We start from the raw sequence: 27,553 nt of genomic DNA, 5'->3' as shown, positions 1-27,553 counted from the left end.
AAATATATTGAAAAATATAAAAACCAAATAATTATACTTTAAAAGTTAATCTAGTATCAAAAATGTTCGATGCAGCACAACACACGTCCCGACACAGTCTGATTGGAACGCTTTCAGTTAACCGATGTTTCGACTGATCGACGAATCAATGCTCTACTGTATTTTGTTTATTTCTCATTATTCAGGAAGAAATAAATACAAAAAAATGGCTAAAGATAAAATTTATGACAATAAGTACAATTATTTGTATGATTTACAATAGGTATAAATGCTTTTTAATACCTACTCCAAAGCCAAAAAACTATCAACTTTTCCACATAGTTGAGTTTCGTCAGATATATTACCAGCTACACAGACTGGGTGATGCCATTTTGTTAGTTAGGCACTTAAACAAGGGTCTGATGATGTTTAATTTGACATTAGTTATGTGAGGTCGCCGAATTTGTGATTTCCAAATGTCAGGACTTATCATATGTGGGGTGAAGGAAAGTGAGGCAAATAGCTGCAGTGACAAACAAACCCATTTATTTACACTAAGTCTTACAATCTAGTGTGTCTTGCATGTCTTGTCTTCTGGTTGCTCTTGATGGTTCGGTTGTTGGCCCCGGGGCAGACAGTTGATGCTCGACCGTGGGAGGTTGTGACGAATGGTGAAAGCCCGAAGTTCAATCGGATGGTGTCCACTTGTAGAGGCAGGGAAAAGTCTGGACAGTTGATTATAGTTGTTAGCTGGGGAAAGTCTGAACAGTGGTTGACACGGACAGAAGCTGGGAGAAGTCTTCACAAGGGGAGGCAGAGAAAAGTCTTCACAAGGAGAGGCAGAGACAAGTCTTCACAAGGGGAGGCAGAGACAAGTCTGCTTTGCCCTTGAGATCCAGGTTTTTATAAGATCTTTCTCCTCTGGATCTCCAGCTCCTGATTGGTCGGTTTCCTGTCTCTAGGCAGACGACCGACCATTTCGAGCTATCAAAGGTTTAAATTCGACACTGTGTTTTATTCCGATCAAGGGAATTTAATCGCAACTTGAAACCTCTGCTCGTATTCAATTGTTTCGAATTCTTATAAGTCTGATACATAATATCAGCGCTGCATCTCCTTTTAAGGTTAAAAAAAGAACATTTTTCTCTCGATTAATAGCTTTAATATTTCCCGATTTAAAGTATCCTTCCAATTTCTACGAGCATCAGAATCAAAAGCTTGTTCCCCTGATTTGACATTTTTATGATATCAAAAACACATGAGCTCGAGTATCGCTCGGGCTTCACAGTTAGGTTCGCTGTTTAGCTATTAGTTAGCACTAAATAACGTTTATGGGTATGAATTATTTTAAAACCAACTATTTAGCTGTTAATTTAGATGTTAATCATCATTTATTAGTAATACATTAAGGGTGTGGCATCTCTCTCATGCTCTTTCTTATCCTTGTCAAGCTCACAGGCCTAGCAAAAAAAAAAAAAAAATAGAGTAACAGCCTTACATAATTTTTAACAGCAGTCAAAGATGAGTGGGTAGCTGTCCCAAGTAAAATCTTTATCTATTTTAAGATAACAGAATTTTGACATGAGGGACAGAGAAAAAATGTTTAGCTGTTTTACGGACTGTGCTAAACACAACAGCCCGAAAGGCATTGTGCAATACATTGTTAATTGTATTTACAAAAAATACGTTTAGGCAGATAACAAACAATGTTTAACTAATTTAAACTGAAGATGTTAAACTGATGTCATGTAAGTTGCCCTTAGACCAGCTTAGGTATGATGTATGATCTATGCAAAAACAAATATGTTTAACATCATGTTAAAATCTTACATTACATAACAACATTCAATATACTCACAGAATATCTACTTTAACAGTAGTAATGTTTTGACAATAAGTAACAATAACATTTCAATAATAATAATAATAATAATATACGAAAAAGCACTGATGAGGGACCAGGACTCATAAAACTGGTCCGAAATGCATTTGATGAAGAACCAATAAAAAAAGTTTTAAGCCTGTTCAGCTGTAAGTTAGTCTACCGAATGTTTTCGGATTAAAGAGACAACCACCTATTAAACATATATACAGCGACTAAACAAATTTAATTAAAATAACATTTCAATTTTACTTGGAGCTCGCCACATAGACACAAATCACAATACACATGCACCCATAAGCGATTGAACGCCAAGACAATGGCTGGCAAAACACGCATGGGCGGCACAGTGCGGCGGTGAACAGAACTAGTAATGGGCAAGTCAACTCAACTCGGTCGGTAGCAATAATACAATTTTTGCTATTTATGTACTATAGGCAAGTTATAAATGTATAGATATTTGTTTCAACTTGTTAATATTTCTACAATATTAAGTGAGACTTTCACACTATATGTGTATACCTTTGAAATGGGCACAACCCAGATCACTGTTTTATAGAATTTATTTTGGCAGGTAGGGTTAAGCAGTATTAAGGTAATTGGGTTTTATTTTTTGTGAAGACGATCTATCATTGCATTTTCTGCATCCCCCTAAGTTGGCACCTGGTGCAGTTGCACTGCCCTAGGGCCACCCCTGCATAGGCTAGGGTTGCCCTTCTAAAACGGTGGTGGTCTGATTGCAATGCATACTATATGAGGGTAATCATCGTGGTTTCCTGCCTCAGCCATGATTTGAGCATAGTTGACTGTGGCAGAGCAAAGTTTCTTCATTGAAATGAACCATCAAAATAAACCTACATTTATATTTATGAATGATAATATTTTTCAAATAAATTCTCTTGTTTTATATATTTATGTATGTTAAAAATTATTATAAAAAAAATATACACAGTCGATTCTGCTTAATTGGGACACATTGGGACTAATCCATTTTGGCCCAATTAAACAAACTAATAATAAATTCTAAAATAAAATATGTACTGTATTTTACAAACTATAAGACGCACTTTTTTCTTCAAAAAATTGCTTTCAAAATTCAGGTGTGTCTTATAGTCCGTAGCGTCTTATAGGTATTTTTTTTTTTAAATTGCTTAAAAATTAAGGTGCGTCTTATAGTCCGTAAAATACGGTAATACATAGGTAAATAAATAAAATAAAATAAAATAATAATTAGGTTCCTATTTTAATGTTTTATTACACCAAAATATAGAAAATATTTGTACTATAAATTTGCCAGACTCACAACGATAGATAACTGATTCGCATCCTGCTAGAATTGTCAAATATTAGTAGTGACGTACACAAGGGTTAACCATTTGATCCATTCCTGATCAAACGATTTTTCCTTTCTCCCTTTTTAGTTACAACATGTTCTAACTAAACAGGGAGAAAGGAAAGGGTTCATCCAAAAGTTACCTTATTGTCTACCTTTGAGCACAGTTTCCTTTACTTGGAGATGGGCCACTTTAGCAGGAGCATCCGTAGAATCCGCCAGCTCTAGATGATGGTCTCAACAATTGGATGGCTGCTGTCCAAGTCTAGACATAATCATGCACACAATACCTTCCAAGGGAACTCTAGCTGTCTTCCAACTTGGTCAAGGAACCTTGAAAAATTGTCTGGGAGGGGGGGGTCTTTGTCCCTTCACTTTTAAGGGGATCATCCAGTCCAATCCAGAGCAGGATCAGTGGCTCACATTCAGGTCTGCCTCAGACGGGATCCTGGTGTGATACGTCCCGCTATGCTGACCCCCTTCGGAAAAACCAAATTGTCTGAGCAAAAGATAAAATTGCTTTGTCTCTGCCAATCATTAGGCCTACACAACATTAGTGTATGTAGTGTCAACATATTTTCAGAACATCTCTAAAATATATCAAAAGCTAAATTCCTTTTCTGCTACTATCCCAATTAAGCATTTAAATTATATATTAATTTATCAGTTTGGTTTCCGTTCTGAGATTTGACCCAATAAAGCAGAAGTGGCTGCCCCCAATTAACCGGAATCGACTGTGTGTGTGTGTGTGTGTGCGTGTCATAAAATATTATTATTATTAAATTAATTAATTAGCAAATTTCAAATTTATTATTACACTTTAAACTTTCAATATTAATAATTTTAGTCACATAATATATAACTTTTACAAACCTGATATTCTCTAGGAGTAAATTTATTCTTTTCAATTTGTTCATTTTCAGAAATTTGTGATTCAGTGGTTTCTTCATCCTAATTTTAACAAAGACATATATATATAATTACAAAATGAAATTGCATTATTTATATAAGAGTTGACATAATTTCAAAATTGGAACATTGTAAGTATGATAGCACTGTAATAAAAATTGATGAATACCCAGCATTAGGTAGGCAGTAGTTATTTTGGAAAATAAGTGAAGTGAATAAACCTAATTAAATTTATTGAATTATCAATAAATAACAAAAAATTAAAAAAATATTCAATATGTTATATATTTCTACTAAATTTTTGTTAAAAATCTGGCTGCCCCATTGTGGACATGGAAAAATCCATGCTGGATAAAGGTCCTCTTTAGTGGCCATGTGGCAAAAATAGTAAAAAAATAAAATAAAATGCTAGACTATGGTCAGATATTGATCTCTGTCTTTATACCAGAGGCCATAAAAGATACTTTTATTTAGCAATTCATGTAGATGACGTAATAGCAATGACCACAGATGAACATACATTAACCGAATTTGAGACCGAAATGAAAGAAATTGTGAAGCTAACAAGCAGTAAAAAGACAAACAGTCGAAAATAAGAGAAACAAAACATGATGAATTTTATTTTCTTCACTCGTTAATAAACAGGATACAGAGAATACCAACAAACACCTTTCCCACCGACAATACACAAGAGCAAATACCGAATCTTGTACAACAAATTTTCCCGACAATATCACTTAAAATATAAAATTAAAACTAGTATACAAAACAAAGAAATAGCAAGAAAGAGGGAAATATCAAGAATGGACAGAAAAAGAGGGTACCCACGACTAGATGACAAATCTACCCACCAGGATGTCACGGTGAAACGGGATTGGTGGATTCCTTCACTTTTTCTCACTTTCTAAAACACAGTTCGGATCGTTCTTGTCTTTATCGTTCGGCCCTATGCGTACTCGGGAGGCTCCACAATCACTCCTTCCAACTCGAGATCCCACTCGACTGACCAATGTGTTCCTCTCTCTCCTCTCAGGGCTGCACTCCCTCTTTTGTTTTCAGGGGTGAGTCATTGAAATAACAAAGAAAGTGTAAGACAAATAGATACATTCCAGGAAGAATGGACAAATAGGTTAGAAAGAAAGGAATAAAGGAACAGAGAATATAAAATATAAAAAATGATAAAATTATATATAAAAATATACATTTGAAGCATGGCGTTTAGCCACAAAATGTTTAAAATCAAGAATTTAGGTGACTTAAAATATTATCTGGGAATACAATTTGAAAGAGACAAAAATGGAATATTTTCACTCCACCAAGAAAGATAAATTCTCTCAATTTATTCTCGATATAACTTATCTAATTCAAGACTGTCTAATATTCCTATGGATACAGGATACTTAAGAAGAAATGAAATGCCCGATACATTCAAAAAAAACAATGTATACAGACGTGCTATTGGATATTTATTATATCTAGCAACTAACTTACGTCCAGATATTGTGATAAGTACATCAATATTAGCAAGAAAAGTAACAAAACCTTTGGAAAGTGATTAGGTGAAAGTAAAAAGAATCATTCATTGTCTAAATTGACAAAAAAGAAGAAACTTAAATTAGGAAATATTAATGAAGAATTAGAACTTAAATATTATGTAGATGCCGACTGGGGAGGCAATTGTATAGACCATAAATCAAACACAAAATATTTGCTCTTGCTAAAAAAAAAATCCTATCCATTGGATTAGTAAAAAGCAACAGTGTGTAGCACTTTCATCCACTGAAGCAGATACATAGCCTTGGCAGAAAGTGCTCAAGAAACTGTATGGATGAAACGACTTCTAGAAGAAATAAATCTACCGATTACAACAATATGTTATAATTTATGTAGTAATTTTAAAGTGCTTATGCTGTCATATATCATTTACAATTTTCACTATTTTATATCGTATTTACTCAATTTTTTTTCTGGTTTTAGAATCTCTGAAAATAGGATATGCCTTAGATTTGACATGTCATAATTAGCAATCTCTAGTGCCTTGCATCTTATTTCTCTGTCACTAATCTCATTGCATCATTTTAATGATTTCATTAGATCAATATTCGGATTTGCAAATCATTATAGTCGCAAACTCATATGCATTGTAAATAATCCCATCGTGCTTAACGACACATGTAACCAAGTGAACAAGACGTATTTCCTCTCGTTTTTCGAATTCACTCAATGGGTCCAAAGCCTGGTACCCACATGCAGCAATGGATGACGGAAATGGTTGCCATTCCGTCTTCTTTCCATATTGCATGTACTCACATGAGGCAAATACTCTACAATTGAAACTTGCACCCTCTGCCCGCTGTAAATATAAACAGCTACCGAGAGTAGATGAAAATGGCACTAACGAAAACTGTGTTGTTATACCAGTTAAACTTTTTAAGTTTACTTACAATGATAGCTCAAATCAAAAAACCACAAAAGCAAAGATTTTGGGTACAAAAAATATTTCAATATCGTTCAAAATTAGGAATTTCGAATACTTTGGTACCTGAATTACATTAAACAATCCTGAATACTTCATGCAGTAAGTACAGTACATCTATTTGACATGGATATTTAATTCAGATAGTAATACTATATAGCAAATAAATGAAATATATTTTATCTAACTGTAGGTTTCTCCAAATGCCCATCGAGACATTCGTGAAGTTAATGTGATTAATTGAGCCTGATATAGCCAAACAGAATACCCGATGGCGTGATGCTATATCAGCTCACGATCAACTTTGTTTAACATTAAGGTAAAATGAATTATTTCAGACCAAGTATTAATCAATCCTATTATAATCATCTTGATGTTGTCACCTTCATATTTTAAACCTGGGTTTTTAGTTTTGGAAGAATATTTAAAAACATATTTATATGGAGAAAATGCACTGAAGTGTTAAATTGGATCTCATTTATATAATACTGTTGGAATTGGTTGTTTATTTTTGTTAAAATGGAAGTAAAGGATGAATATAAGACATGTTTTATACATTTTATGTTTAAGTGGTGAGAATTAATAATAGTAGTAACCTTCGAAAAATTTGATACAATAGAATAATAAATGAAAACTGTTGTTTCATAACTAATTGTTTATAACTATTATTATTAATTACCATATTTTATGGACTATAAGATGCACTTTTTTCTTCAAAAAATTGCCTCCAAAATTCAGATGCATCTTATAGTCTGTAGTGTCTTATAGGTATTTTTTTAAAAAATTGCTTAAAAATTAAGGTGCGTCTTATAGTTCGTAAAATACGGTATTTTGTACTATTAGAATTAAAATGACATGTAATATGTGTTAAACATTTTTTTAAATGAAATTATTTATTATAATAAAATTTTAATATTTATATATATTCAAAATACTTATTTTAAAAAATTTTTAGAAAAAAAGAAAAAAAAAAATACTACTAATTGAGACCGAGACTTGAACCCTGGACGACTTGGCGGTAGCCAAGAACGATGTCGACTGAGCTGCTCAGCAGCTGCTGACCTAGCGAAACTTATTAGTACATAAGCTGAGCTCGAATTTTTAAAGGTCTTTTTCTTAAAATTGGCTGGCCATTGCGCTTTCTTGTTTTGAGGATTGAACATCCTAAAGGAGTACTACATATGTACCAAGTCTCATCCCAAAGTGAATTTCCCAGGTCGTGCCCTCCCCTTGTAAGTATCCAATAATAATAATGAAATCATATCAAATTAGAAGTTTAATAAAGCCTATAATACAGTTATTCTAATTTACAAACTTACTAAATATCAAGCAGACAAAAACATTGTTTGGTTTGGTGTTCCAGCAGGGAGCTACTCAATGGTTACCTAAATCTAAATAGATGTAGATCATGTGCATTTTATAGGAATGTTTTAGCTTTTTTAAAGAGAGAGACTGATTTGTTACCATCAGATTTGTTTAAAATGTTATATTAAAAAATGCAAGCTAATTCTAGTAAGGGTTGGCAAGTTTCTTATATTTTGGATATGATTTTCTACAGAGCTGTTTGAGTTTGATGAAAATATGAGCTCTCAATTAATCCAGATCTCACGGATGTAACTGAGTAGTTTATGGCAACTTTAGGTATGCTTTTTTTTTCAGGATAGTTATCCTTTGAAGCAAGTGTTTTTTCATGATCATTCTGCAATTGTTTTAGTTATAATTATACTTTTGGTTATTTAATTTGTTTCAAGAATTTTAATTAATACTTTTTAAAATTGTATGAGGGTGAGTCAAAAAGTAAGTTTCATTTGTACCAAAAGTGTGAAACATACAGGTCAATTAGTGATATTGTTAATTTCACAAAAAGGTTCTTTTATCTGAGATAATTTTTCCATATTTTTCTAACATTTGAATTCTTCCTCCTTGTCTATTACATTTGTACAAATGAAATAGACATGATACAAATATGTACTAAAATATTGAAAAAGCATGTAACAAATTTCCTGAATATATTCTGAAGATGCTGTGGAATGGCTGTTTCTATCAAGGGTTATATTCTAAATAGCCTGTTAAGGAAATTTATAGTGTAAAAATGAAAAATAAATGATAACTTTTTGTATATATAAAATTTTTTATTTTTTCAAATATTCTTTTTCTTCTATTTCAGCATCATAAATTCAATATTTTTTATGACATGATGCATGTCTTTTTTATTTAAATCCCAAAGTCTGACATGTAGACTTTTACAAAAGAAGTCTATTCTGTCTTCTTGTTTAGTTTCAGTTAGAAGTTTGGATGTTTCATTGAAAGTTTTCAAATGCAACATCCAACATGTCTTCACTTTTTTTTTTTGATGTTTTCTGTTTTTTTTTTTTTTATAGAGGCTTTCAGGCATCTCAGGTGTCTCATCTCTATAATAATAACAGCAGTTGTTATTATCTATTACAATTATTTGTTATAAATTTAAAATATTGTACAATTTCACTTACATTTCACAAAAAAATTCTGTTGTATCAGAAATGTTGACATCTGCACTTTCAATCTGTTGGCTGATTGGAGTTCTGTCGTCACATCAGTTTCCGGTTCCATTATGAGCTTGTGTTTTTACTGCTATTACTTTTGCTTTTCGTCACTGCGTGTGATTAAAGCGAATGTAACGAGACCGTAACAAAAACTGAGTTTATTACGTAACAGTTACATGACTCGACGACGCGGCTAACCTAGAACAACTGACTGTCAAAAGGTCTTACTGGGTGAGTTCGGTCTTGTTCCAGGAAGTGATAACTCACACCACCTGAGGTTCGTTACAACAGTTAAGATGTGGAGGGTGACGTTCACCACAGAGTATCCCCCCAGTGAGGGACGAGCGATAGAATTGATGTCGAACAAGTCGCTTAATGTTACATTATGGTGACTAGTCTTCTAGGAAAATGAACATGATGGCCTGATCTTCTTTGAAGGTTGTTTCCAGTTTTTTGTTGTTCGCTGTTGCAGATGAAGATGGTGTCTGTGATGGTCTTGACTGGACGGGTTTGATAGTAGATTTCTGAAGTGATTCGTCCTGTAAGATATATGCTGATTTTACTCCGTCAATGGAGACTTTGGATTTGCAACCTTGGATGTCAATTACTAGTGTTTTGTCGTGTTTTTCTAGCACTTTGTATGGGCCTAAGTAAGGCTGGCAAAGAGGAGATCAGGAGGTCAGTTTGTGTCAAATCTTAAGAAAATATATGTATATTCTTTTAGCTCTGGATGAATGAAAATTTTCTCTGTGGAATGAGCGGAAGTTGCTAACGGTTTCAGATTGGCCATGTGGGTTTTTAGTTGACTGACAAAAGATTTGCAAGAAATTCGCAAGGTGTCGGGGCTTATGATGTCAGCTGGTAATTTTAACGGGGTACCGTATAACAGTTCAGCTACTGTTGCGCCTATATCGGCTTTAAGTGCTGAACGAATTCCCAGGAGGACTACTAGAAGAGTGTCTGTCCATTTGGAGGATTCGTGTGCCATTAGAGATGCCTCCAGGTGTCTATGTAATCATTCTATTAAACCATTTGATCGGGGATGGTATGCTGCTGAATAGATGTGATTAGTGACGAGAAGTCTGGTCAGTTCTTGGAAGAGGTTTGATTCGAACTGACGTCCTTGATCAGTGGTGATGGTAGTAGGGCATCCGAATCTTGCAATCCAACCTGAGAAAAAGGCTCGGCATACCGTCTCAGCAGATATGTTGGCAATTGGGATGACCTCTGGCCATCTAGTAAAATGGTTGATCACTGTAAGGCAGTAGTTTCCCGTCATCTGGTGGAAGTGGTCCTATCAGATCCATGTAAAGATGGGAAAATCTTGCTTCTGGAAGTGTAAACTTTCCTATTGGTGTCCAAGCGTGGCGGTGAATTTTTGATTTCTGGCAGGGGATGCAACGTCGTGCCCACTGACGGATGTCCTTCCGCATGCCCAGCCAAACATAACGGCTTGAAATTAGCTTAGTGGTTGCTGTTACTCCTGGATGAGAAAGTCCATGTAGGTGGTCGAAAATAGTTTGTCAAAGATTATGTGGCACAAAGGAACGAGGTATTCCAGATGATGTGTCACAGTATAGGTCGATTTCGTTAGGTGGAAAGGATTTCAGCTCTAATTTGAGCGACATATAATCCTTTAACAATTGACGAAGTTCCAAATCTGTAGCTTGCGTTGTGGCTAGCTCCAGAAGTCTAGAGGAGAAGCAGAGGTGATCGAGTCTATCTTGATGCGGGAGAGAGCGTCTGCTATCGTGTTAGCTGTGTTTGGAATATGACATATATCTGTAGAGAATTAAGATATAAAATCGAGATGCCGCATTTGTCATGGGAACACTTATCTGGTTTTTGTTTGAAGGCATATATAAGCGGTTTTTAATCCGTGTAGATTGTGAATTCACGGCCTTCTAATGTGTGGCAGAATCGTTTTACTGATGTGTATATCGCCAATAGTTCTCTGTCGTAAGCTGACCAGTTGCGTTGATTTGGTGCCAGTTTCGCTGAGATAAAGGCGATGGGTTCCCATTTCCTGTTGTATTGCATCAGTGCTCCTCCAACCACTGCATCTGACACATCTACCCATATGCAAAGTTTAGCTCCAGGTATTGGATGGTAGAGAAGTGTGCTTTGGCCAGTGCTTCATTAGCTGATACGAAAGATTGTTCTGCCGCTTCTGACCATTGCAGAGATCGTGATTCCGCTTTCCGAGTGAGTGACGTATGTTTCCCGTTCTTTTTTCCTTCTAGTAGCTGCACTAGCGAGGCGAAGGTGTGTGCCACTCGAGGGATGCATCTCCTGTAGAAATTTATTATGCCTAAGAATTGTCTAAGTTGAGTGAGAGACGAAGGTTTGGGAAATTCTCAGATGGCTCTGACTATCAGGGAATGGTTCCAGACCCTTTCCCGAGACGTTGAATCAGAGAAATTTGATTAATGGTATGCCGAAAGTGCATTTCAACTAATTTATGGTTAACCTGTATTCTTGGAGGCGTTAGAATAAGGCACGAAGATGCAAGATGTGTTCTTCCTGGGAACATAACGCTATTATGTCATTGACAAAAGCATATGCAAAGGGGAGTCGTCTAGTTACTTCGTCGACGAACCGTTGAAATGTTGTGGATACGTTGCACAATCCAAATTGCATCCTGGTACTCTCGAAAAGACCAAACAGTGTTGTTACACCTGTTTTGTGCACGTGCAATGGGTAGATGGGTATTTGATGATAGGCCTTGATTAAGTCTATGTGAAAAAAGATTTGTGTTCCGTGCAGTTCCAATATGAAATCTGCGATGTTTGAAACACTGTATCTGTCCTTTATGGTTTGTGCATTTAGAGCATGATAATCTCCCACGGGTCGCCAATCCAAACTGTTTTTCTTGGTGACCACGTGGAGTGGTGATACGTAATTGCTTTTTGATGTTTGCATATGGCCAAGAGCTATCATCTTATTGATTCAGCCTTAGCGATTTTAAGCCTATCGGGTGCTAGGCGACCTGGTTTCGCAGTTACGGGCTGACCAACAGTTTCTATATGATGTACAATGTTGTGTTTTACGGGTTGGTTAGGACATGGAGGTCTGGTGATCTCAGGAAATTCTTCCAATATCTTATGATATATGGAGTCATTGGTCGTTATCTTAATAGAGTGGATAAAGGTTTCTAATAATTTGCCTGGAGAGTTCACCTTTGTCTTGAACGTCTATGAGACATTTGCATCTAAGATTCGGTACCAAATGGAAATGATACAAGAAATCTGCACCTATTATTGCCATTGACACGTTGCCAATAAGGAATTTCCAGCAAAAAATTTTCTTTAACCCAAAATCGAGAGTGAGTGTTCGTTGGTCGTAGACATGAATTGCAGTTGTGTTTGCTGCCATCAAGGTCATTTGAGATGCACGTTTCTTATGCGACAAGGAGGTTGGAAATATCGATACATCGGAACCTGTGTCAATGAGAAAGTTTATGTTCATTCTCTCATCTAGGATGAACAGGCAACGAAATTGTTCTGGCAAAGTGAATGTCGCCTCTATGCTTCGCTGCTCTCATTTGTTGGAAAACTATATGGCGGAGTACATTTTTGTGCCTTTGTGCCAAAACGGTTGTGGTACCAGCAGTAGTTGTTGATACTGCAGTGAGTTGAATTGTTGCAATGTCCTGAACTGCTGCAGGAGTGTCAAGAAAAATGGTCACTGCGATCCCGACGTGCCTGCGTTAGTTTATCAATTCACTTGTTAAGTTTATCTATTTCGAATAGTATTTTGTTGGTTACGGTATCGGGTTTCTCGGGTTGCGACACTGAAGCTATCGTTGCAGGGGTTACTTCCACCACACGGTCTGCTACCTCTGCTGCTTTGTCTATGTAGAGTGGGGTAATGGCGGCTAGGATAGATTGGACAGAAGTTGGAAAATGTTGTATGAATAACTCTAGTATAACAGCATCTGGGATTTGAAAATTTTCTGCCCAACATTTTAGAACACTTAGTAGTTTGGAGAGTTTGCGATTTCCTTGCGGTTCTCCAGCCAATAGTTTTCGTAACTCTTGTTGAGACGATTCACCGGATCGTTTAATAAGTTCCACCTTTATGTGATCGTACGGGCCCAGAGAAATAATAATGTCTCTAACCGTTGATGTGACTTCCAGTGGTAAATGAGCCACTACGTAGTTGAACTTTGTGACACTTTCTGTGATCGGCTTTGGAAATCCTAGAGCAAATGTGCTTTCACACATGTGGAACCATAAGGCTGGGTCGTAAAAGTTGTATGGAGTAATTTTTACCGCTCAAATCTCGACCATGATCTGACGATTGAGGTCTTGAAGAAAAAAGAACGACATACCTGATGAAGGTTCCGATGGGTGGATTCGGTAGTTTTCTTAGATCAAATTACTTCTTAATCCGGGTTTGGGTCACCAATGTAGTGTTTTTACTGCTATTACTTTTGCTTTTCATAACTGTGCACGATTAAAGCGAATGTAATGAGACCGTAACAAAAACTGAGTTTATTGCGTAACAGTTACATGATTCAATGATGCAGCTAACCTAGAACAACTGACTGTCAAAAGGTCTTACTGAGTAAGTTCGGTCTTGTTCCAGGAAGTGATAACTCATACCACCTGGGGGTTCATTACGACAGTTAAGGTGTGGAGGGTGACATTCACCACAAGCTCTTCAATGCTCTTTATTTCTCAGATGTGATTTTCATTACTCCTTTAGCTGCTTGAAACTTCTTAATATATCTTTCATAGCTAAGATTGTGTCTACTGGAGACCTGTTCAAGCGATACTGCCTAGCAACATCAGACATCATCTACCCACTCTCTACCTTGGCCATTATCTCTTTCTTGGTTTCTACGGTGGGCATAGTTCTTGACACTTCACTCTTTTTAGACTCTATAATATTATCAGTTTCTTTTTTAAATAAAATGTTAAGAAAAGCACTTACAAAAATTCAGAGAACAGAAATCAACTAGCACACAAAAAATTATTTAAATGCAAGGCCCGAATGAAATTCGAAATTTGGTATTAAAACATTAACAAATATATGATGAGACAGTTAAACTCTCACCTTTCATAAATATAAACTCATGAAAAACTTGATGAGTACCCACCCGACAGACTCCTGAAGACTATAAAAAATTATTTGTCAGAAAGATAAACAAAAAGCTGGAATTACAAGGGAGAGTTTCAAAATTTGGAGGAATACTATCCAATCGGTATTGGGTTGAGCGTCAATGTCAACGTCTTCAGAACTCCAAAAGGTTATGAATTGTCACCTGGAGACAAGGGAAGACCAATCGGTATTCACTATTTTATGTCACTTCTTTTTCTGTATGTTTTGTGAAGTGTTCCTTATCCGAACATGTGTTCATTGTCCAAATATAAAAATCTTTCATGAAAGTATTCGTTATCCAATTTGTTCATTGTCTGAACTGTTCGTTAACCGATTAACCACTGTATTAAATTTGTAATATTCACAAACTATAAAAGAACGGTTATCAATCTTCCACGGCTTTTAAGAACCCAAAGACGGCCTGTAGAACAGGTTGAAAACGTTTGTTAAAGTTAATAAATAATTCTCAGCAAAATAAGTTGTTGTTGTGGAATTAAAATAATGTAACTACAAAATTACTGCAGTCAATAAATGTGCGTTTTAGTTACAGTACTAAGACCATTATTTTTGTCGCTCTCTCAAAAGCCTGAGCAATGCCAAATATATGCAGCTAGTTTAACATAAAATACAAAAATACAAACCTTCTGATCCATCTGGTCGTTATTCTCTTCTGCTCAATGTAACAATTATTATTCAGGCATCAACCACGATAAGAACCAAGTCAAGTTCCAAACTGAAACCAAAACCAACATAGATCGAAAACGTCTCCGACTGGTGAACATAAATAAACAACCGACCAATCACGTTCAATCCTTACTTTGCATATGAAATACGAAGATCGAACATATTACTTTTTATTGGATGACAATTATATAATCAAATATTGATATTTGGAAGAAACATATCTATTTACTTTATTATCCATAAATATTTTCTTAATTATTTCGATAAAGGTCACATCAAACATATCCAATTCGCTTTGCTCATCTCGTGTAAGCAAAATCAAGTCACAAAAAATAAAGTTCTACATTATAAATACTTATTCAATAGATGACGAAGCTTAATTTACTTTTTAGCCAATAAAAATTGAATATGTTTAAGTAATTTCGATACTTCCGTCTATCGAGTTTCATCTTTTCTCTTTCATTTAAAAATTTTCGATCACAAATACATCAACATCTCCTAGTAATAGTTGGATTCGAAGTTTTATCAGCTCTAATGAAGAAAATTTTATTCAAATAAACGCTGTCACGTGAGTGACACAAAATTTCAAAATTTTCCCATAGCCCTCTAGTGAGTAAATATGTTATTCGAATAAATAAAATATTTATGAAGTTATTCGAAGAAAAATAAATATTTTCTCATTTCTGAGCATTATGCTCAAGAAATTATATCTAAAACACAATTTTAGAATTTCAGTAAATGTCAATAAAAAATTTTATTGATTTGCAATATATTTACAGTAGAGAGTCGTTTATCCGAATCAATTCGGGACTGGGGTTGTTCGGATAACCGATATGTACAGAAAATATTTTAACCTATCCGATGTTTAAATTTTTCTCCGTTGCGTGTCGCTTCGTGTTGAATTTTCGTCGATTTTAAGCCTAACGAAAATTTTTATAATAGTAATCCAGGCTATTGTATCGTTAAAAATTATTTCTTCATTTTGTACAAACAAAATAAATACAGGTAACCCCCGTATAACACGGGTGTTACGTTCCAAAAAATTGCCGTGTTATGCGAATCCGTGTTATACGAAACAAAGAACTAGTGCGAAAAGGGGGGTTAAGTTTCAAGAATTAAAAAACATGCTATTAAATCCTTTAAATCGGATTTATTATTCACAAGTCGAAAGGCAAATACAAAATTACAAACAAAAATAACAATATACTAAATATTATACTGTAAAAATATAAAATAATTTATATTGTTAATTTAAATACTTGCTAGGGGCGCCCCTAGTGGCCATTTTTGGCATACATTAATAAAATCCGGTTTTTCAGCTTTATATAGTAGATTTTTTTCATGGGTAAAATGCTTATTTATTATTTTATCAGAGGATTATTCGTCCTATATGATGATCTCAGCATGAGTATCATCAACTAGTAACAGTTTTTATTACATTTCATGTTGTACGAGAGTTTTATTTAATTCCCGAACCGTGTTAGAATGAACCCGTGCTATAAAAACACCGTGTTATACGGGGGATCAGTGGCGTGCCGTAACATTTGATGATAGGGAAGCTGTGTTTCTGTAACAAGTCGACTTTCAGGGGCAATCAATTAATTGCTCGTCAGGGTCCGTTCGTATTCGTTTGTTCGATAAGCCAGTAAAAACCGTATACTTCTTTAAATGCATTTTTAATAGATTATCTGACGAACTTAATAAATAAGAAAGTTCAATATAATTACCTCCGTTATTAGATTCAATAAATTCCCTATGCCCTCTAAATACCAATTCTTGCTTTGAGAAGAAACATATAACATCTATTAATTTAGATATATCTATTAATCGTAATTATCTTGTTATAATTTTCAATATTTATTTTATATTGTCTACCAATGTTAAATTCTATTCCGCTTTGATTTCTAAATTGCTTCACTTTTACGAAAGAATCGTCATTCGTCATAAATTTTATCGTCAAAATGTCGAAATTTTTTTGTCAACGTATTTATATTTAATTTAGGCATCGGTCTTTCTCTTTTAATAATGTTTTCTTTTTCATTATACGGTCTTGAGCCAAAACTTTTTTAAAATAAATTTTTTAATCACTAGCCACGATATAAGGGCTATAATTAAAATTATAAAAAAAACTTACTTGGTAAAACAAAATGTGTGATGAATATACATACCTAGTACAAAAAATTCTTCAATTGTACGAATATACTTTTAAAGAAACTTATAATTAAATATAACTTTGTGAAGAAACGTACATAAAAATAACAAAATATTCTTTACTTTTTAAATCTTAAAACAATCCACTTAGTGAAATACTGTAGCTCCCTACGAGTGGCTAATGAATGGAATCAGAGACGGTCCAGGTAGGTGTGTGCGTGCCAAATCCCGAGGGTGCCGATACCGGTCGATGTCAAATGCCTCTTTTGTCGCATCACTAGTATATCTCAAAGGACGCGACAGGGTTGTTGTAGATTTTAAACGTTTCTCACCATAGCTGTAAAAATCTAAATATGTTAAACTTAACAGATTGTCCGTCGTTCGTTTTCTAACTAATTCGTTTTAGGACCAAGTGTCCACGGAAATTTTCAAAATTTACAACTTTTCGGTCACTCTCATTGAACTGGAAAAATTTCTGTCTTTATTACATCTAATATTACGAAGAGATCAGACCCCACTGTACTCGGCAAGAGATTGGTTCGGTTAAGCTTCTGTTTAAGTAAAACTTCGGCTCTTTCATCAGGGTTTTATATATGTTTCTAATTCCCTAATCGCTTAATTATTTAACTGCCTCTTAAGTAGAAATAAGTTGAAGCCGGTTACTTTGTACTTGAATATCTATAGTCTTGGGAAAGAAGTGGAAAGAAATTTTTATGACAACCGATACATAAATCGTAAATTTAAGGAAAATAAATTCTAGAGCTTTTTTTGTACCATTGTACGTCTCATTCATTAAATTTGGTTGTAAACAATGCTGCCAAAGTAACAGTTAATTTTTTAACACTACTAGAATTGTACACGTTTTTTCTGCATCCCCTTACAGATGGGCAGGGCCGGATTTACCAATCCAGGGGCCCTGGGCACAAATTCGGTGGAGGTCCCCCCTTTAAGAGTAGGCAAATTTGATGATTTAGAAAATTTACACAAAATACTGTACTTTCAATTAGATTTGAACTAGGAAGTTGTAAATTTCATTTTAAAATAAGGTTATTGTAAATATACATATATTTTATTGTGTAAAACTAATTATTTTAATTTAACTGAAAAATACCTATGTGAAATTTTTCCCGAAATTTTCCGATGTTTCATAGGTTTTTTCCCGGGTTTGGTTTTCTCTGCCTGTTGCCCTCATGATTAGGCCACACGCCTAGTGTAACCTAATCATGAGGGATACAGAATATGTCGCGGTAATAGAAAAAAAATTATGTTTAAACATAATTTTTTTTAGTTTTGTGGGGGCCCCTATTTTGTGGGGGCCCTGGGCACAGGCCCCAAATGTCCTTATGTAAATCCGGCCCTGCAGATGGGACATAGTAAATCGTAATATCACCGGTTTAACATTGAAATCCATAAGTAATATAAGATGGGAGAGCAGAATAAACGCAGAATAAATATATCAAATATTTTAATGGATTTTTTTAAACTCCTGTCAACTATACAGAACTATCATAAAAACATGCCAGTAAATTCCTATCGGTTGAGTTAAGTTATAAAACTAGTCTAGGGTGGGCAACCTTTTTTATAACATGGGCCAGAATAAATTTTACGTTATTTCCGCGGGCCGTAGTAGTCAATTGACGCCTTCTTGTGACTCGTAATTTTTTTAGTCTGCAAATATGAAATAAATAAATAAAAAGTTAATTACTACACTTATTTCTCTTATCGTTTTCGAAAATTACAAAGAATTAGAAACTAGTTATTTTTCCAATTTAATAATCTATTAAAGATCTCGCGGGCCGGATAGAAACTTTTCGCGAGCCGTAGCTGGCCCGCGGGCCGGACGCGGGTAGACTAGATCAACGGTGGGCAACACCGTTGATCTAGTCTACTCATGATTCACATAATCGGGCGAGGGTGGCCGAATATCTAGCAGGCAGGCGGCTAACAGCCCACAACCGGTCCGGGATATAAAATTAGATGCTTTATGCGTGTGTTGCTTCTACTAGCTAAACCGGGTGAGGTTGATGCTCTGTAAACCGCATGTGACAATGCCTATATAATCTGGCTGATTGGAAACTGACCCGGTTTCGACACTCCTTCCGCCACCGAATTATTCGAATATACAATAGCAATCTTATCGTTTTTTTCACATGTAGTATAGAAATTTGTAGTATAGAACATAATGCAGTTATAATAAAAAATTAATTTTAATTAATGCGAAGTACGTTAAAATATGAAAATTTATATTTTATAAAATACAAGGGAAGGTCATTGGAAGATGGAATCGTCGCTTCCATCGCTTCCAATGACGGCACGCCACTGCGGGGAATGTTCCCAATTCTCGAACCGTGTTAGAGCGAATCCGTGCTATAGAAGTACCGTGTTATACGGGGATTACCTGTATATTGAAAAATATAAAAACATAAAAATTATACTTTAGATTCTGATAACCAGGATTCGGATAAACGACTCTCTACTGTATTTTCATATTTCTGAAAAATATTCTTGTAAGGACGGGACCTCACCCGTAGGAAAGTGGTTGTCAAACCGGGGCCAATAAATCGGTGACTTATTTCGTAAACAGGACCGGGTCACCAAAGGAACGGGTGCGATACGATTTAATTGTCACATTCCAAGACCTAATTGACACGTCCCCGATCGTAGATCGTGAGGGAGAGCGAGAGATCGAAAGTTCGGTGTTCACTTTATACTGAGTTCAAATCGAGAATTGCGGACGCTCCTTCGGAGGGGGCGGCGGCTGGGACAGATTGAACCCAGCTGCGCCTTCTTCGACACAAGAGAACGCGCCGGGACCACCCCGCGGCCCGAATCGCGCCGCTGGCAACAGATCAGGAACCAATAGTTACAGAGGACCACCGTTCAGACCGGGTGTACTATAGATAACTCCCTATGGAATTTCAGGACTTTGATTATATATTTGAACTCAGGGGACCGAGACGAGTTCAACGGTACCCTATTTTTAAACCGGAGACGAAAAATAAAAAAGTTATCACACTTTTTAAGTTACCATACTTTTTTAATGCTCTCATGCAGACGGCACCGTAGTTGCTAGTATTGCCATCTTGCGGTAAAGTCTGCAAACCGTGACGTCGGACTACGGTCATCTCCCCGGAGCGTTAAACACGCGATACGAGAGCGGAAAGAGCGACGCGACTTCCGATCATCGCGCGATCGCCATTTCGGTTAATGTTACTTATGGCAGCGAACATGGCGGCCCGACTGACCTCTCGTATGGGCGCCACCACACGCCGCCATGTGCTAAACTGGTGATCGATTCACGGTAGTTCTTGAACAAAGTAAAAAAAGGGGAAACGTCTATTAAAGGCAACTTTAACGGCAAACGACGGGACTCCCGATCGCGATAGCGAGGCCGACTTAGCGGAAAGCGACGCGACTCCCTATCATCGCGCGATCGCCGGAAAAAAGTATGATAACTTTTTTATTTTTCGTCTCCGGTCCAAAAGTAGAGTATCGTTGAACTCGTCTCAGTCCCCTGAGTTCAGATATATACCCAAACACACGAAATTCCATAGGGAGTAATCTATAGTATACCCTTCGGACCAACCAAAAAGGCGGGATTTCGAGTGAAAATGGGGTAAAAGTTCATCCTTCATATACGACGTGCTTTTTCCAAATTTTTGCCCTTTTAAGACACCTCACTAGTAGACGTATCTTAAACAGATAGAATTTTGGGGGCGATGCATTTAATAAGAGCGAAAATTCATCGGATTACTTACAGTTGAAGCCGCCATTGTCTAACCTTGTTCACATCGCGGAGTAGCACAGTGGACGGCAGACGCTTACAAATCGTGTCACGTGACCTCGCTTCGTCGTCAGTCGGTCACGTGACTGCAGCTCGTGTTTCCTTGCAGTCATCAATGGGGGATCTATAATTTTAAAATATGCGTTTTTAGAGACAAAATTTTAAAAAAGGCTTCCAATAGCATTCAAAGTAATTACGAAAAAATCTCGAGATGACACTTACCACTTACATCATCGTGTGGCTATATATATATTGACGTGCGCTTTCACAACTTGTAAATTTTCATTCATAAAACCACATAATGGACACTAAAACGGAACTATCCAAGCCATGGAGCACTCTACCGTAGACTACTATTACAAACAGCCATTGTTGCGTCGGACAGCGCGCTTCCCGCCAGAATGAAGAAACGGGTTCAAAATTAACCTTCATTGCTAACACGTGACTACTTCTTGTGCTTCCGTAACACCGTAAGGCCGCGACTCCACTAGCCGTAAAAGGGCCGTAAAACCCCTCACCGTAAAAGCTTTTAATCACGTGACATGATATTTTACGCCTGAGCAGGTCGTAAAATATCATGGTCACGTGATTAAAAGCTTTTACGGTGAGGGGTTTTACGGCCCTTTTACGGCTAGTGGAGTCGCGGCCTAACATTCTATAACGAAATTCACGAGTTAAGACAACGACGATTTATTTTTTGAGATTATGTTCTCTTTTTAAGAAGTTAATTAATCAAATTACTTTAAAATTCAGATTAAATGCTCATAACTATAAATTTATTATCTAAATTTACAAGCATATATGTTTTATATAGCCTAACTAATTCCTTTAATTTAAAAATGTAAAGTTATAAACCTATCACAATAATTTATACGTAAGATGAGGGATCAATAGGCTACTACATAGACTTTTCTGTTTGGATTAAAACAATAGATGCAACCAGTGGTGATATTCGGCGGGTTCGCACAGGTTCTGCCGAACCCGTTGTTAAAATTTTCAGTTTTCCGAACCTTGTTAAACACACGGAACATTTCTCAGTGGGTTTATTTTTTTTAAAAAAATATATTAAAATATGCGTGTTATACTCTGTAATACTACTAAACTAGAGCCTTATACCCCGTTCGTACCGAGCATTTCAATCTAGATTGTGAGCAAGGTCAGGGAGTATGTCTTGGTGCGATCTCTCTCGACCGTTTCAATCGAGGTTTAATCGCGATCGATTCAAGAGAGTTCTTAAAGTAGATCCAATCATAAGAGAGATCCCAGAATGCCACGCGCGCGAGATAATACAAGATGGCTGTCGAACACGTGTCGGGCTATGGACAGCGAAAGAAAAAGTATAATGTATCTCGAGAGATGATGACACGTGTGTATTTCCAGAAGCGCCATTTCGCGGTAAAGATTACCCCTGCCTAAAAAAAAAGGGTCGACAGCCCTAAAATATTATCGTTACCTGCCCTTCACCCATGGCTCGTTACGTTCCAAGTACGCCACTGATTGTTAGATATACGGTTGCAAGAAAAGGTATTGTATTTATTTCTATTCAAAACTTCCATTTCATTTGTCGGTGATTGTCAGGGAAAAATTTTCTGCTAGCGAACCCCTTGTTAAATATTTCGAATATCACCACTGGATGCAACACGTGTTAGAGCATCACTTTTCAAACACACCCAGTTTTGTTTTTTACATTCCAATACCTCGCGGACCAATACTTTTATGAAATTAAATAAAAATCATAATAAGACAGATTATCTCTGGTCCGCGGACCAGCACCACGTCGCAAAGTTCGATCGGTCACAAGCGTGGGCGTAGCCAGGAAGGGTCATGGGTGGGCACGGCCCCCACAGTTAACCTGGTGCCCCTCCCCAGAAAATTACAGCCTGGCCCCCACGCAGTTAACCTGGTGCCCCTCCCCAGAAAATTACAGCCTCGTACAAGGTACAAAAAAAGCTCTAGAATTTATTTTCCTTAAATTTACGATTTATATATCAGTTGTCATAAAAATTTGTCTTTCCACTGTTTACTCAAGACTACAGATATTCAAGTACAAAGTAACTGGTTTCGACTTATTTCTACTTAAGAGGTAGTTAAATAATTAAGCGATTAAGGAATTAGAAACATGTATAAAACCCTGATGAAAGAGCCGAAGTTTTACTTAAACAGAAGCTTAACCGAACCAATCTCTTGCCGAGTACAGTGGGGTCTGATTTCTTCGTAATACAGTAGAGCATCGATTATCCGACTTAATTGGGGACTGGGGTTGGTCGGATAACTGAAAAGTCGGATAACCGAAAAGTATGAAAAAATACATTATTAGTATAGTATATTAGGCCTGGTTTAAATACTAGCATCCCCATAGCACCCAGCCAGTGCTGCCAGCTAAAACATGCAAAAATTTATCAAAAATAATATTAAAGTAGCCAAGACATAACCAAATATAGTAGCGCCACATCACTAGCGGACATTTGAATTTGCCGACTAGAACGCGGTCGGTTAACCGATAAGTCGGTTAATCGGATCGGATAATCGATGCTCTACTGTATTAGATAATAAAGAAAGAAATTTTTCCAGTTCAATGAGAGTGACTAAAAGTTGTAAATTTTGGAAATTTCCGTGGACACTGGTCCTAAAACGAATTAGTTAGAAAACAAATGACGGACAATCTACTTAGTATTAAGTTTAACATATTTAGATTTTTACAGCTATGGTGAGAAACCCTGGTTTAAAATCTACAACAACCCTGTCGCGTCCTTTGAGATATACTAGTGATGCGACAAAAGAGGCATTTGACATTGACCGGTATCGGCACCCTCGGGATTTGGCATGCACACACTACACACCTACCTGGACCGTCTCTGATTCCATCATTAGTCACTCGTATCGAGCTATTTGACTAACTGGATTGTTTTAAAATTTAAAAAGTAAAGAATATTTTATGTTATTTTTATGAACGTTTCTTTACAAAGCTACATTTAATTATAATTTTCTTTAAAAGTATATTAATACAATTGAACAATATATTGTACCAGGTATGTGCAAGGACTTATATGAGAGAGAGAGAGAGAGAGAGAAAAACTCTTGATCAAAACAACGTAACGAAAAATGTAAACAACGAGTCTCGGGATGACGTCAACGCGTGTTAAACGACCTGTTAATGTTCAGTCCAAAGGTAGAACTCTGACACACGCGCTCATAAAGAGGTATAAGTTTGACACAAGTACTCAAAGGAAAAAAATTCAACTTAGGAAAAACAATTTCAGAAAAGGGGAAAAATTGGAGAGATAGAAAAATATCGCGTGATCGTTAGAATTCCAAAATGACATCAATTACAAACAACGGATTAAATTATGAGTGCAGGTGTTGTGGTTCTATCAACAATCTTGCAGCATAGTCGACAAAGGGTGTCAAATAGACACCTCGAATCGGACCTTTGCCGCGACCCGACATGGTCTCGTTTTGCACTTGAAAACAAAGGGGAGACCAATCGGGAAACGAGGAAAGGACGAGGGATCAATCCGCAAGGTGGATAGTACACGAGAAAAACGTATAAAAACTGGGACTTCAAGGTCGAGAGAGATTTTCGGAATAACGGACTAACTCTTATGGATTAAGCCGACGGTGTGTGTAGTATCGTCGCCCGGAACATCTAAGTGTATCACTGCTCGCACCCATCGTCCAACGGCCCTTCTCGTCCGCCCGGGACTGGATAGATCAACCAGCCGAACTCTCGCGTTTCTGAAGATCGCTGAGATTTGGAACAATCTAACCGATGTAAGCATGAATTCGTCCAAATAAACGGTTTTCCACATGTAAACACTTGTTATCATTGGCCTCCTTCGCAACCGTCCACATACACGGGTTTCCTTAGGCTCATCCTGACGCGGGATTAATTGTAACCCCCTTGAAAGTCGGCAAATCTTACATATGTGTATCCACCGCACATTTTATTTCACCGAGTAAGTTTTTATAATTTATTTTTAATTTTAGCTCATATATCGTGACTAGCGATTCAGAATGTAATTGTGATATTAAAAATACATTTAGAGAAGTCTACTGTTTTTACTGGCTTATCGAACAAATGAATACGAATGGACCCTAGACCAGTAATTCTTAACAGGGGGAGCCGCGCCCCCTGGGGTACATAAGAAGTTTGCTGGGGGCCGCCAAATTATGCAAAATTTCCTTCAGAATATAATAAAAAGAAAATTGATATATAACCGAATATCGTATTGAAAAGTGAAATAAGAAAGATAAATAAAAAAACTAAATAGGAAAACTTTATTTTTAATTTCTTCCTACATACAACTCTGTTAGTACAGAAGAAATAAATGCAAATATGCTACTTACACCGCAGTATTTACTTCTTTTATTCCAAAGCAATTCTAAGAAACTATCAATGCTTGGAATTTTAAAAATAATTAGGAAAAATAGTAGGCTTTGAAAATTTAAATATTTTTGCAAAAGATATGCAAAATCCTTACCACAAGTTGTGGGTGTTTTAGTTTTAGTTTAGTTTCAGCATCGACTTTGGATCGATTTATCGACATGTTTCTTTTATTTTATTTTCTGTTAAAATTTATGAGTTTTCATGTTTAATTGTGAAGTTTGAATGCTATTTAAATAGATAATGAAATAATAAAGTTATGATTTACATTTATTATATAAAAAATAAAGCAATAATAAAAAATCAATTTATTATAGATAATTAATAATTTATATTTGTTAAATTAAAAAAATGGGGGTCACAAAAAATTATGAAATATTTGGTGGGCCGCGAGTATAAAAAGATTAAGAACCACTGCCCTAGACCAGGGATGGCAAACCTTTTTGAGTCTGCATGCCATATTGTAAGCATACTTAACTTTAAAGATGTTTTTTTTTTTTTTTTTTTTTTTAACTCTTTCCGCCCTGTGGGCACTAAGAGGGCCTCTTTTTTTAGAAGGCCCATTATGGGTTCAGCCAGGCCCACAATGGGGCGACCGGGGTGGTGGGATTATTCGACCCGTTCGGATTCGATCCCGGGTCCCCCAGAGCGGTAGGCTGCCACCTTTACCGCTCGGCCATCCGGCCGTCACTTTAAAGATGTTAATGCGTGCCAATGTCTTAGACTTCGAATAATGATATTTAAAGAAATTAAACGAATACGCTTTAATTCGAATAAATGTAAAAAATCTAATTGAAAAAAAAGATGATCAGGAGATAAACAGATAAGATAATTGAAAAAGACAAATCATATGATACATTACGTGCCAGATGATTTCTCTTACGTGCCACTTTGGGCACGCGTGCCATAGGTTCACCATTCCTGCCCTAGACCATCACTGACGCGCAATTAACTGATTGCCCCTGGAAGTCGGCTTGTTACAGAAACACAGCTTCCTTGTCATCAAATGTCACGGCATGCCACTGGTTTAATGTGCTATTATTTTATTTAATAATGTATCAGATGTCTTTTTATGTTTGCTCCAAGTAACAAATTGTGTAATCACTATATGTAATTGTTATTTTTCAACTAGGCCTATTGATAAAATGTTCTTTTGCAAATGACGAAAAAAAAATCTGAATTCAATGTAAACTAGAAGAGTTTGTCTGTTAATTTATTGACAATTTTTCTAAATTTTCTTTTATATTGAATAACAGTTGAAATTTTTCATTTATACATATATATGGGCAATGATTTCTGACAGATTAAATTCAACATATAATGAGTGGGATTGAAAAAACATATGGTAGAAAGTATTGGGAGTATATTAGCATTATGGAAGATGCAATAGGAAGGCAGCCAGATGTAACTCCGTCATTTTGACAACATTCAAGCATACACTTTAACAAAATATTAATGCCATCTAAATTCAATCTATCACCAAATGACTCGTCATATTCAGTGCAGTCAAATTCATAACCACCTGTAATTACTGCAGAACCTAGATCATCATATGAAAGAAATGAGGGGAGAAAAAAATATAAAGAAAGTGTGACAGAATGGGTTACAATTTTGACAAGTAAAATTGATGAGAGACAAAAGGAAAGAGCAGAATAGAGAATAAAGTTATATCAAGTTTTAGAAAAATTAATTGATAAACTAAAAATTAGTCTTTCAATTAAACCATATTTATAAACTTGTCAAAATAAGAAGGAAATTTGAATGGAATGGATTATATTCTTTAAAAAATTGAAAGCTTAATTTCATTTAAATTTCCTTCTCATTTTTGTAGTTTTGCGCTTTTTCATACATAAAGAACTTTGGTCATATATTTGTTTGAATGACATTGCAGCATTTATTAGTAAAATTTTTATTTTACTTCAATTGTGATTTGAAATATTTGCTTAAACATTGAATTACACAAACTACAGTATTTCCATTGGTTTTGTACTTAAATTGTCTACAAGGTGACCTGGTTCTGAAAGAGGCGGGTTTACCCTGTTTTCAGAAAAAACAGTCTTTATTTTTCACCTGAACACATGTTACACAATATCATTGTATTTTGGACCTGCTGATCCCTCATCAGCAGGTTTACGACCAACAATTTCTAAAACAAATTATAATTGTATTATAATTTGTTTCGAAAGTCCAAAACACAATGATATCGTGTAACATGTGTTCAGGTGAAAAATAACGACTGTTTTTTCTGAATTGTTTTCTTAATTTGCAGAACCAGGTCACCAGTATAATAAGTCCTAGTAATAAATAAGTCCTTATAGACAATTTAAGTACAAAACTATAAGA

The 27,553-nt window shown here is 35.9% G+C and overlaps 1 protein-coding gene and 1 long non-coding RNA gene across 2 annotated transcripts in view; both read right to left on the bottom strand.

Moving 5' to 3' along the window:
• Window positions 1–15,444, bottom strand: part of LOC136983544 (endoribonuclease Dicer-like) — a 73,753-nt gene extending 58,309 nt beyond the window's left edge. The window contains 2 exon segments of the mRNA XM_067280304.1: window positions 4,068–4,145; window positions 15,121–15,444. Of these exon segments, the coding sequence (XP_067136405.1) occupies window positions 4,068–4,145; window positions 15,121–15,174 (132 nt within the window). The 5' untranslated portion in view covers window positions 15,175–15,444.
• On the bottom strand, window positions 8,741–10,826 carry LOC136983538 (uncharacterized). The gene is made up of 2 exons (XR_010882061.1): window positions 9,069–10,826; window positions 8,741–8,990 (listed from the first exon to the last, which is right to left on the bottom strand). It is a non-coding gene; the product is annotated as an uncharacterized lncRNA (long non-coding RNA).
• Window positions 15,445–27,553: the final 12,109 nt, after the last annotated feature.

This window comes from Centruroides vittatus, unplaced genomic scaffold (genome assembly GCF_030686945.1).
Source record: "Centruroides vittatus isolate TY-2023 unplaced genomic scaffold, ASM3068694v2 contig_883, whole genome shotgun sequence".
NCBI classification, from domain to species: domain Eukaryota; kingdom Metazoa; phylum Arthropoda; class Arachnida; order Scorpiones; family Buthidae; genus Centruroides; species Centruroides vittatus.
Note: the sequence above shows the minus strand (reverse complement) of the source record. Positions and strands in the feature narration are given on the sequence as shown.